General features: G+C 40.4%; 1 protein-coding gene across 4 annotated transcripts in view; it reads right to left on the bottom strand.

Moving 5' to 3' along the window:
- PPP1R13B (protein phosphatase 1 regulatory subunit 13B) overlaps positions 1 to 1,154 on the bottom strand; it is a 69,495-nt gene extending 68,341 nt beyond the window's left edge. For 2 of the 4 annotated variants that reach the window (XM_064164219.1, XM_064164381.1), the window contains exon 1: positions 844 to 1,154. In XM_064164219.1, the coding sequence (XP_064020289.1) occupies positions 844 to 852 (9 nt within the window). In that variant the 5' untranslated portion in view covers positions 853 to 1,154. The remainder of the gene's footprint in view (positions 1 to 843) is intronic. The other 2 variants (XM_064164459.1, XM_064164541.1) reach the window with 1 other exon arrangement.
- Positions 1,155 to 12,742: the final 11,588 nt, after the last annotated feature.

Genomic DNA, 12,742 nt, shown 5'->3' with positions numbered 1-12,742 from the left:
TGTCACACTAGACAATAAAGGTTGTTTGCAAGAAAATGAAAGGTTTTATCCTCGATAAAGAGACGGTTTCATAGAAGAGGTGACTGAAACCAAGGAAGGAGATCGCCTAGCCCGCAGAGGTGGCGAGGCTGCTGTCTGCACTCGCTTGACAACCGGCCGAAAGGCCAGAGCTGCCTGCCCCGGGACTACTTTAACCCTTCATCGTACCCGAGCAGCGATGAATCGATGTTTGGAAGGAGAAAAACAAAACAAAACAAACCATCAAACAAAAAAACCCCACAAACAAACATACTCACACACCCACTCATACAAACACAGAAAACGCACCCACACTTCGCATCGGGCCTCGGCGGGCGGCCGGGGTCTTCCCACCGGCGCACGGCAAAACCCGCGCTCCCCTTTGCCCCCCGCCGAAACTGCCGCGGGCACAAGAGGGCGCCGGGGGGCGGGGAAGGAGCCTTGTCAGGCAGACGCGAAGGAAGAGCCCAGGGGGATGTGGCCCTCGACCTGTCACGGCCAGTGCAAAGCCGAGAGCGCTCGTCTGGCGAAAAGGGGCTGCTGTCCCTCGCTGAGGAGAGAAACCCGAATAGATCGTGTCTCTCCCCCGAAAGGCAGGGACGGCGGCGGCCGGCGACCCTAGCTCCGCCGGGAAACCCAGCGGTACGTCCGCAGTACTGCCGCCTTCTGCCCCGGCTGGCTGGGGCACGGGCTAGGATGACGGCGGCGTCGCACACTCCATCCGCCGCCAGCGGCCCCACAGGAAAAGGCAAGGCGTCCCACTGCCCGGCAGAGCGGCGCCAGGCTAAGAAGGGGACGACGCGAACTCAACCTCTTCCTACTCACCGGCATCATCTCCGCTGTTATTCGTCAGCCAGCCCCACCAAGGGTATCGCCGTGCCGGGCCTCCGCCGCTGCCGCCGCCGCCTCTCACCGTGGCGGACGCCGCGCTCGCTCTGGCGGCTGTGACAGGTGCCTCCCGCGCGCCTCACTCCCCACAGCGGGCGGGCGGAAGGAAGAGGCGAAGGCGGCGGCCGAGCTCGGGCTCCCACCCCCACTCTCCTTCTCCGCCTCTGCGCGGCGGCGGCCTCCCTGCTTGCCTTCCCTGCCTGCTTCCCTCGGCGCTTCCTGCTCCGCTCCGCCCGCGCCGCCCAGCCAGGGGTTAACCGTCGCCACGGCCCCATTGGCCGAGCGGGAAGAGCCAGGGGCGTGGCGGCGGGCGGTGCGCGCACGGTCAGCGTGGGGAGGGGGGCGGGGGGCGTGCGCGGTTTACTGATGCACGTGATCGTGGGCGCCGTGCGGGCCTTGGGCCCGTGGATGCTTTTGGCCGCCGTGGCGGGGGGTGGGTTCCGCGCCGGACCTGCCGTGAGATTCCTCGGTCCCACTCAGCGCCGTGTTTCGTGTAGGCCCTGTCCCTCCGGTTCTTCCCGCGGCTCCGCTCTGGGCGTGGTCTCCTCGTGCTCCCGGTGTTGTGCCGCCCTGTCCCCGGGCCGGGCCCCTAGCGCGTGTTGCCTCCTCTGGGCGGGCTGCCCGGAACGGCTTGCCCGCGGGCCCCGGAGGCGGAGGAAGGGGTAGCGGCCCTGGGCGTTTTCCGTCCCCGGAATGCGGGGAATTCTGGGCGGCTCGGCCCTGCCCGGGTCACTGCTGTACGGGCGAACAGCCGCTGGAGTTGAGCTTTGGGACGCGGGTGAACCAAGCGTCACAAGCTAAATGTGCGGGACCTTACGGGGGAAGCTGGGTGAGAACACGGGGGTGGTTGTGCTCCCGTGGGGTCAGCCTGGGAGCTGAGGCGAGCGGACGTGCTGGCGAAGTCGCTTTCTAAGAGGTTGTCTCGGTCTGCTGAAGCACTACTCGGCACTTAGCTTGTTCTCTGTGGCCAGTATAACGTCACCTTTAGCGTCACCGTCGTTTTATCGTCCTTTCACCCGTGAGTTATGAAATGTGTTTGATGTATAAAGCTCCACTTAACAGCTGAAGTGAAGGTTCCCAGTACCCTGATGTCAACTACGGGATTTAGTCTCGTGTTTGAAAGTAAGGTTTAGTTTCTTCATGTGCTGGTGTCCCATTCTGTAGAGCCACAAAAGCAAGATAAAAAACAGCTTGGAAGAAGTCAAGCTGAACTCTTAAGGCAGAACATCACCATATGTTAGTACCGTAGGCAGATTTCATGTTGTCGACTCTTAGATCTTAATCTGCAGACGACATGGACCTATCTAGTTCTTCAGCTGTTTCTGAAAATGGCCATTTCTAGTCTTTTGTTACTTTATTTGTAGAAAACTCTGACAGCAAGGAGTGGAGAAAAAAAAAGAACTTCTCAAGTTTTTGAGAGAAACTTGGGGTGGTTTTTTTATGCATGTAAGCCTTTGAAGGTGTGCAATAACAACATTAATCTCAAATAGAGTCTTGTATGTTAAACATAGCCTATTAATATAAGATTCCATGACATAATTGTATAAGTTATCTTGAAATAACATGCATGCCTGAGATTTCATTCTGTACTCTTGTCAGTGTATTTGTAGGCTCTGGTTATCAGCTTTGAAATGGGTCAAAGCTTCTGTTGCTCTTAATAAATTGGTCTTGTGGAAATAATCTCTCAGCATCACAAGATAATACTTTTGTTGGTTCAAAATCACTATGCAAGTACTATTCAGAGTGCTACTCCGTTGCACTTCTATTAGCACACTCAGTAAGTTGTAAACTGTCATTTTATGTTGCACACAGCTTTGGAAACAGGTTAAGGCTATGATGTTTTAAAGCCACTAGTTATGTATCATAAGGGAAAAAAAATACACAGCTTTACTGAACGAAAGAATGACAGTGAACTGAAATTTCCTTGTCCTCTTACTATTTAAGCTGAAATTCTCATTTTTAACAAAGGAATTGTGCACCTTTTGTCACACACCTACTATAAAAATTACAGTCTTATTAACCAGGTAATCTTTTTGCCAGTGATTCTTAAGTGATGGTCTAAGATTTCTTTGCAGGTATACTTTACAGCTGACTTCTCCCTGTTTTCAGTGATTAGTAATGAAACCTAAATTACTGTAAATATTACCCCACCATTACTTTTCCATTGCAACAGCAGGAATGCTGACAAAGAAAAGTGGGAGAAAATGGTGTAGACAGTTGCTGCTAGGAAGGAAGGCACTCCACGCAATGCCTCTGTTGAAATCATGGCTTCTAGTATAACAATTTGTAGGCCTTGCCTTGCTTTTGGCCTGACACATTGAGCCCATGCAGCAACCAGGCAGACTGGATACTGTCTTCAAAAGGCAGAGTATGTACTTTATATGTAAGTCTGTTCTTACTCTCGTTGCTTCCCGTGAAAACAAACAAACAAACCAAACAAACCCAACAAAAACAACCAACCACTTATCTCTTCCTTTGCTAGAAGTTAGGGAACAAAGGAAAAAAAAAAACAACCAGTATTTGCAAATGTGGTAACATCTCTGCTACTGAAGAACCTTTCAGGAACCAGTCTAGCAGTCAAAGGGATATTATCAGCAGTTAATATAGGCAGGCCTATTATTTGGTTGTGCACAATGTTATTCTTAAGACAAGCACTGATTTCCAGAGACACAGGTGGGAGACTAATGAAATTTTCAGGAACACTCCTGATGCAGTTCCAATTTCTACTTGGGTTAAAATTTTAAGTGTCTTCTAGTGAGATTTTCAAATGTATTTAGAAGCTTTTTAAACTACCAGGTCTGAATCTCTCCTACTTCTTTTTTTAATGCATAGGCAAAAGGAAGAAAATAATCTTTCCTGCACTCTGAGACTCAGTTACTGCAAAACTCTTTGGTTTTGCAGTAACTTACTAAGATGCTTTTCTGAGCATAGGAAAATGTTTTCAGGCTTTGGAGGTGTCACAGGAAAATAAATGTTGAATTAATTTACCACTCTTTCTTTTCATGTGGTATTATTTAAAATAACCAGTATTCTTATTTATAGCCAGAAACAGTCTCAGGGGTCAAACATTTAGGGTTGGATCTATCTTATCCCACTTCAGTAATCTAGAAGTTACACACATATTCTCTATCAGTCATTTATGCTCCTTCTGTAGATAAACTGGGATGGGGAGGGAAAGGAGAGAGGCAGTTCTACAGGCAGGCAATCCATTCCATGCTGAGATAGTCAACCCACTATCTAAATCTCTAAGTCTTTGAAGGTGCCTATCTCTCTATTGATTTAAGATGGAGCCTGGATGACTAGCTTAGATTAGATATCAGAGTTTTGGGTGGCTGCAGTTAGGATGGGTCTCCTCACAAATGGCAGAATAAAATCTCTACAAAGTGATGGGGGGGAGATGTATGTGTATTACATAAAAAATATATCCTTCCTAAATGGATGAGTGGATTATTATAAAACTGCAGGAGGAACTGGCCTTGAGTAGGTAAATGATTTTAGAAGTCAGGTCATGGAAGTACTTCTAATTTGCCAGGGAGCATGCAGATGCAGTGCTAGGAAAGAGATGACACAAACCTAAGATGATAAAACCAGTAAGTATTTCAAGGAGAGTTTCACAGCAGGTAGTCTAAAATCTTTAGTGAAATACTGTGTGAAGGAACTGTGTATATTTAAAGGTATTTTAATTAGGTACTGTGGCCTTATGTGACCTCTCATTTAAGAATCAAGGTGACTTCCTAAGGCTGCAGTAAGGAATTCATACAGAACAATAGTCATGTACTGCCATGTTTCAATTCATATACAGCCAACGTATTTTAAATCCCACTCAACCTGTTCAGAGATAAACCATAAATAGTAATCTAAAGGAAATGCTTTGAGGTCTGTTTTGTATACAGTATTTGAGACACGTGAAGAAAGATACTTTTTTCATCACTACCTTGTAATATTCTAAAGTAATGTATGCTGGACTAGATGACTAATGTTCTAAAGTTTCCATAGCATCATTCTGAAAAGGAGTATAATAATTAAAGCAGGAGCGAAGCTATCTGAGTTGTATATAGCAGAGCTGTGTGCACTGCTGGGGATTTGACTGATCTGTTTTGGCTCTGCACTTGGTGGATTAGAGATGTCATTTCTTTAAACAATAACAAAATCCAACACAAGAGTGTACTTAGTGGAGGATGCTGTGGCCTCAACTCAAATGTGTTGCTATACACCCATAATACATATTGTTAATATCTTATTTTCTAGCTACAGAAGATCTATCTCTCTAAGACAGCTTATATGGCATAAGTTTTACAGTCAGAAAATCTTGTTCTGCTGCCCTGTAATTTACAATTATGAAATCATTAACTCTATTCAAAGAAGTAGAGAACACAAAACCTTAGATGTCCTGTGAAAGCTTCTCTCTGCTTGTACCTCTAGGGTTATAACCATCTGGGCTCTTCTTTCTTTACAAACTATTTTTTTTCTTACATTTTCAATACACCCATGATGAGCAGAAGTATCTGTGACTATAGCTTAAATATTAATTAGTGAGACATAAATTAGCAAGTCAGTTCCTTGCTCTTTTTTTTTTTCATATGATAATTTGCTTTGTATCTACCACTTTAGCTAAAGTTTGAGGGGAAGAGGGATGAGTCATGCTTTAAGATAAGCCCAGTCTCTTCTTGAGTATTTCAGCCATGTTTAAGCAAGTAAAGCACACAAACATTTTAAACAAGTTTTGTATGAAGTGATTTCAAGTATTTCCTCTCTCAGCGAAAGGACTAACGTAGAAATCTGTAACACATACTTTGGTTTTAGCCCATGCTACAAAAATGGTGGGTGACTAATCTTCAAATTTTTTGTTAACAACCCCTTTTTAAGATGGGCAATTATTTACTATAATTGAATACAATCCACTTTCTTATGTTTACTGTTGGGTCAGATGCAGGTTTATTTTCATGCTAATTTTATATTATTTCCATATTAAAACCCAGGAAATCCTAATTTGAAAATTCTATCTTCCTCTAGAATATGTATTTTTCTTGATTGGCCTATATGATGTAAGTAGATCAAATATGAAAAATCATGCTTCCTGCTGTTCTGCCTGGTGATAGGTGAACTTCAAGGATTACAACTTGGAAGGGAGATAAGGATTTTTTTCTTGAATCTGGGATATACTAAAAGATGGATTTTGGCAATTACTGAGAGAAGGTGATGTGCAAAGGAGGCTTGGAGGGAAGATGTTTCTGGTGTAAATACTTGTAATCCAAATTAAATGTGTTTAAAAAAATATAAACATTTATTTAGTATTTAACTAAATAAAGTTGATTAGTATTTAAACAACTACAGTACTGGAAATAACATTCTTTACCTATTTCTGTGTGTGTACTTATCACACATTTTACAGAGCAGAACCAGAAGGTAAATTTCCTCTGGAATATAATGAGTTTAAATAAAGCACCATTAAACCCATAAAATAGGACATAGTTATGATTTGAGATACAGCTCTATGGAAAATATTTCTGTACGATAGATATATAAAAAACCCTAATGCCCTAAGTGATTTTAGGGCTTTTTGATGACCAAAAAAATGTCAAAGCATGTCTGTCTTCTATACAGGTGTATGTAATTTGTTGTGAATCTGAAGTTTTTATCTCGCAATCACTTTTTTTTAATAGTGCATTTTTATAGAAGAGCAGCTGCACTCAGGTAATCTGAGCAGCAGATGTAATCCAAGACATTTACAATGTTTTTTCCACGTTACAAACAAAAATACTTGATTCATGCCTCACTGATAACTTAAGATTCATCCTTTCTAACCATTTGTATAAATATTGCTATCCCAGGTAAATTAATGGTGTTCTAGTCCTGGGAAAGTTAATGAGACAAGTTGATTTTGCCATATCTCAAGGGTGACCTTATTGCTGTCTATAACTACCTGAAGGGAGGCTGTAACCAGGTGGAGGTCAGTCTCTTCTCCCAGGCAACCAGCAATAGAACAAGGGAACACAGTCTCAAGTTGTGCCAAGGCAGGTATAGGCTGGGTGTTAGGAGGAAGTTCTTCCCAGAGAGAGTGATTTACCATTGGAATAGGTTGCCCAGGGAGGTGGTGGAGTCACCATCCCTGGAAGTGTTCAGAAAAAGACTGGATGAGGCACTTAGTGCCATGGTCTAGTTGATTGGACAGGGCTGGGTGATTGGTTGGACTGGATGATCTTGTAGGTCTTTCCCAACCTGGCTGATTCTATGATTATGGGGGAGTACAAGCAGTAATAACCTCCTTGCTTAGAAATGGTTAGATGCTACTTCAAAGATTTGTCTATTGCTTATGTCTCACGATCAAAACCAGCATCTCAATTCTGTAAATGGACAAACTACAGCACAAGGTAAAATAACTTCCAATAGCTATGTGGAAGTCCTACATTATGGGGTTTTTTTTGCCTCTGTTGCCTACACAGGCTTGAATACATGTTTAAATTATTAACCTTGATTTGAAAAGATGTGATAGGCCCTAACAAGAATACACAATTTGAAAGCAAAGTTAAAGTATTTTTTGCCAGATTCCTTTTCTAGTTGCATTACTCAAAAAAAAAAAAAATTAACTGAATCAAAGTATTTATGTCTCTGTGCTTACTGAAACAAGAGTCAGGTCCTTTGTTAAAATTGGCTTGACTCCCAATTCTTAGCTTGCTGAAAGAAAGGCATAATTCAAGTTTTTGCAAATTGTTTTAAAGAAGTGTCTTGAGAGACACTTCTCAAAATTCTTCCTCAAATTCTTAGGGAATAATTTTCAAGCTGTAAGAGCATATCAAATACAAAATAAAGCATATTTAAGGAGAGAACTGTAATGTCAGGTACAAGAGAATTTAAATAAGGCTATTTTTTTGTTCAAGTACACTAAATTAAAAGGTACCTGAAAAATCAGTGCAGTCAGTAGTGCTGTAAAAAAAGTCTAGCTTTGAGACTGCTATATATCTGCAAAAGATAAATGAGTTGATTGTAAAGGTGGAAATCCTTTTGGTTAGACCCTTCCAAAAAAGGGGGATTGTTCCTTGTCTTCTTGATCCTGTATCAAATGCTTGTTCACGCCCTAATTCACTTGATTAATCCCTCCTTTTTCCTCTCAGAGTACTCTGGTTCTGTTTGGTTTAGTTGTTGCTATTCTGCTTGTTTATATAGGATTCCATACAGAATACCTCACAACAGTTTCTACTTCATACCTAAAAATTCCCCCTTAATTGCAACACTTTTTAATATTATTTGAAGTATGCTAAGCACAACAGGTTAAAACAAGAAACGAAGACTACAACTGATACTGCAGGAAAATTCTGTGTAGGCAGAAGTAATCATCACAGATGGGATTCATTGAGCATACTGCTGTTGGTTCTACCACCCACATAATCCCTATTATCATTTCCTAGCAAACACACTTCACTAGCTTTGAAGAAATCTCTATTGTCTGTTGCAGCAGAGTAGAAGTTACTATGATGATATGGATATAAAATAGCTAAAGGTAATTTCAATTTTGAGGTTACTTCAGGTTTTTGAAGGTCTAAAAGTGCATTTTCATTTGATGACAACCAATAAGGTCATTTAATTTGAAGAACCACTACCAAATTTATCCTTTATTACTAAAAGTATTCTTCCTGCAAGTGTTGAGTACTAGGATATTTGGTGTAATTATTCTTCCTATTCCCTACTTGTTTGTTCATTTGTCTCAATTAATTAATGCTACTCGAGAAAGTGAGGTGCTGTCACAGAAGGAGCGAGACTCTGCCTTTTTGCTGCAGCATGAGCTGACATTCCTGATTTGTATACAGGGTGGAGTCCTGCATTCCTTTTATTCCTCTGAGTGTTGACAGTGATGACAGGTCTTAGCAGAGACAATACTTTGATCACGTGCATAGCTGGGTATGAGGAGGAAACTTGCATTAAATTAAGGGACACAATGACTTATAAAACCTGAGTGACTAAAGGTGAAGCTAGAAATGTTGATTTTTCTGTCCCCATTCACCAAATAAAATGCTTTTGTGCTGTAATGCTAGTTAGAAAGTGGCTTTGTTGTACAGAATCAGTTGAAACCAAATGAGAACAGAAAACATTAAATAATAACAAACCAAGCAAACAAAAACAACAGAACAAACAAACAACCCCCCAGCCAACACATCCCCCCTTTTTTGTCCTTTTAGAGGGGAAGACCTCCTACAATGATGAAAAATTGCCTGACTGGATTCACAAATAATAGTATTGGCACATCTGTAAGAAGCAAGGCACTTATAAGCGTTGAAACACCACAAGCTTGTGCAGCTGCCAGAGTACTTACACTGTTAAACCAAAGACCCTTAGCAGAACTTAATTAAAACTTTCAAGTAATCCATTCTTGTGGTGGTCAGTTGTTGAGAAGTTAGGGGAGAGTATCAACTTTCAGTTAGTTTGCCTGCAGCAGTGAGCAGACTACAGGAATTTCTTGCTTACAAGTTATTCGTATATTACCAAATCAGTCACATGGCTTTACAAGAGAATGTTAGCTACTGTTGTTAGTTGCTAAATGCCATGGAATTACAGTATGAAGTGTTTGCCACTTAAGCAGTATGTTGTCACTTCTTGTTTCTCCATTTACCAAATTTCTAACATACTTAATGCCTAAGGTAATCTCCCTCTACTACTCTTTCCTTCCTAGTAGCTTTACAGATTTCCGTGAACGGAACAATAGAGATTTCACGTGTTGATTTCCTCAGTTTCGTTTCAGCCATCTGGTGGTGATGTCAAACATAATCACCTGTGTCTAACAAGCACCTGATAGTTTTCCTTTCCTTGGGGACTGAAAGTACAATACATATAGATACCAGCTCTGTATCAGGTTGCATTTGTACTACAAACGGTGATTTGCTATCCTGATTCAGATAATGGTTCAGCTGTTTTAGTTACTTTAGATCATTTCCTGCAACTTTACTCATCCTCCCAATTATCATGAATATACATTTGGCTTTTTTTATCCACATCAGCCATTAAACAGCTTAAGTGGGTTGGGCCCTGTGACTAATGTTTCCTTGTCTCTGACTGTATTTTGCTGCTCCCCTACAGCAATCCATAATTTTATTAGCATGCAGGGGATACTGAGATTTCTAGTTGTAGGATATTTGACAATGATCTAGAAATCATGGAGCTCAATAATGAGAAATCCTGGTCATAAGTAAGTCCCAGCATAAAAAGGTAAATATAGAAGTACTTGTACTGTAGAAACCACATCTTTATTATGCATTACCACTGTCATTAATACAGCTCCCTACTGCTGAGTTTTCACGTTCTGCATTGATTAAAAAAAAAATCAAACTAAAATAAAGTAATAAATAGATAAAAAAACCAACAACAAAAATGGTCAAAATGGTGCTGTAGTAACTGGATGAGGCTCTTCAAGCTCTCTAGGGGCTTGTTTCATTCACACTACAAAGATAGTAAATGCAGTTTTTATCATTGCTGATGCCTGATCACATGCAACTAATGAAAAATGCAGTTGCTGAATTATTTTACTACACAAAATTTAAGTATAATCCTTTTGTTTTAGAAACATCAACAATATGAAGAGGCAGCAGCTAAAGGGAAATGGCATGATCTGTCAACGAGTAGTAACCATTTCCCCCACCAGTATTTAATTGTGAATCATGGTGAGTATTACCTCCTTGGATTGAAGTCTGGGTCTTAAATAGTAATTTGCATAGAAAATGGGTTTGTTCAGGACCTGAGGCTTGTCTATATAGGCACTTACCTGGAACAGGAAAAACGTTTTAAAGTTAGATTTAGAAATCACCTTAGCTAAATTAGAAAAAAAGGCCTATCTAAACTATTCCTTTCAAGGATAGTCCTGTCTACCTAGGGCTACAGTCTAGATGCTGGGAAAAAAACTACCCAAAACCCAACTGATTACTTCTCTGACACTTCACTATAAGAAATGGCACTTTTCCACAACCTTTACATAAATTTATGACAGAGATACACTAATGGAATAACCAGTTGCAGGTAATATTATTTTAGTAGCTTTCGTAACTTGGACATTATTTCCCAGATGTACTTAAGAAAGTCCCTACTAGAAACTCAAGGCAGTAAGACGTCAAGAAGCCATAAGAATTGAAGTAACTAAAATTTACCTAGAAGTGCAGTTAACTCTGCTGTAAGGGCAGGTTAGCAGAAGATCCTCCTCCTTTTCAATTAACATGCAGAATATTGGACAGCATATGGGTATAGCTCAGTCTCAGTTTGCTATGTTCTAGATGAAGTGCAGCAATTCCTGCACAATTAATGCTTTTCTGCCTAACTTGTTTTCTTTAGCTCTGTAATTGGAAAACTGCTAAAGCAGGTCATTTAAAGTGTGTGTAGCATCTTAAGTGATCATAAATTTGCATTACAAATACACATATTGCTCCTTGCCTGGCATGGATTTTCAATCTGAACCACTTATTAACTATACCAAAACTTGGACCCACCCTGTAATCACCACTGGCCTAGTATCTGTTCATTTGAAGCTCCATTTTCTTTGGTTTTTATTTTCTTTTTCTCTTCTTGTGGATGCTTTTATGTAAAAAAAAACCCAAACAAATAGTTCTTTCTGCAGTGAGAAAATACTGAAAAATACATATAGAAATTACTGTAGGGATGAATAATCATCTCAAATTATCAAAGGTAGATGCAACAAGAAAAACTCTGGAAGGTGGAAATGTCAAGAAGGTGTGCAAGACAGATGTCACCTATTCTTTCTAAACTGAATAATGCTATACCTGCTTTATAAAAGAAGCTCTCAGAGAAATATGACTGGTAATGTTACTTTACTCATAATAGCTATGGCTATTCAGCCTAAGCAGAAGCATAAGTTTTGAAGGAATTAGAGGGAACGCAGCATTTCTAATGTTTATTATCAGTAGGTAAGGTTATCAAGCCTCTGAGTATTCAAATACAAAAATATTTAACTTATGGCCAGATACTGCAGTTTGAGAAACTGGAAAGAAAATTTTAATCAAGCTGAAAGATTTTGGATGTTTCAATGAAGTAGTTAAAAACATGTACGTAAGCATTAAGTAATTAAAATTACTTAAGCTGCTTTATCTTCTCAAAAGCAGATTAGGCTTAAACAAACATGATGTGAACCAAAATTCTGCGTTTATACACTATGCATCCGTGGTGCAGAACTCGGAATGTACAGTTCTGAAAACTGAATTTTATAAGATAGTAGAGGTTCCTAGTGTTCTATTCCTGAAATAGAATACCAGTGACGGAGTTATTTTAATAGCAGCTATCTGCAATAAACACTAATGACCCACCCTGGTAATACATCTACATTTTCAGGAAGCTTACTTCTTTGAAGTCAATTAAATGTTTGTTTATGCTCATAAACTGCTGCCACAATGCGCAATTTCATTATTCCCTTTAGATTCAGAGATTTTCATAAGCTCAAATGGCAGATGAGGGCCTACATATCATCAGTTTTCTCACACAATATGGCCATGTTATTACTTTGCAAAATTTATAACCAAAGGTAGAACGTTTCAGAGTAATTCCTTAGCTCCACTGAATATGAAGGACAAAAAAAAGGGGCTTTTCAAAAACGTCTCCAAACATTTTTTATGCTGTTTTAGTAATACAGTTTCTGTTTGTAAACCCTGCAGAATGAAGAACTCTTTAAGAAAGCAAGTTTTTTCAAAAGAACTTCTTGTGACTTAATTATTGCACAACTTCACAAAAAGATGAGAATTAAGGCCTCACACTTTGCATACTATTAAATGATATTTTGAAAGTAGATGAGGTATTTAAAAAGATTTAGCCAAAAAAAGGTATCATTAGAAAAAAAATAAATAAAAGG

Source organism: Pogoniulus pusillus, chromosome 1, assembly GCF_015220805.1.
Source record: "Pogoniulus pusillus isolate bPogPus1 chromosome 1, bPogPus1.pri, whole genome shotgun sequence".
In the NCBI taxonomy this organism is placed as follows: Eukaryota; Metazoa; Chordata; class Aves; order Piciformes; family Lybiidae; genus Pogoniulus; species Pogoniulus pusillus.
Note: the sequence above shows the minus strand (reverse complement) of the source record. Positions and strands in the feature narration are given on the sequence as shown.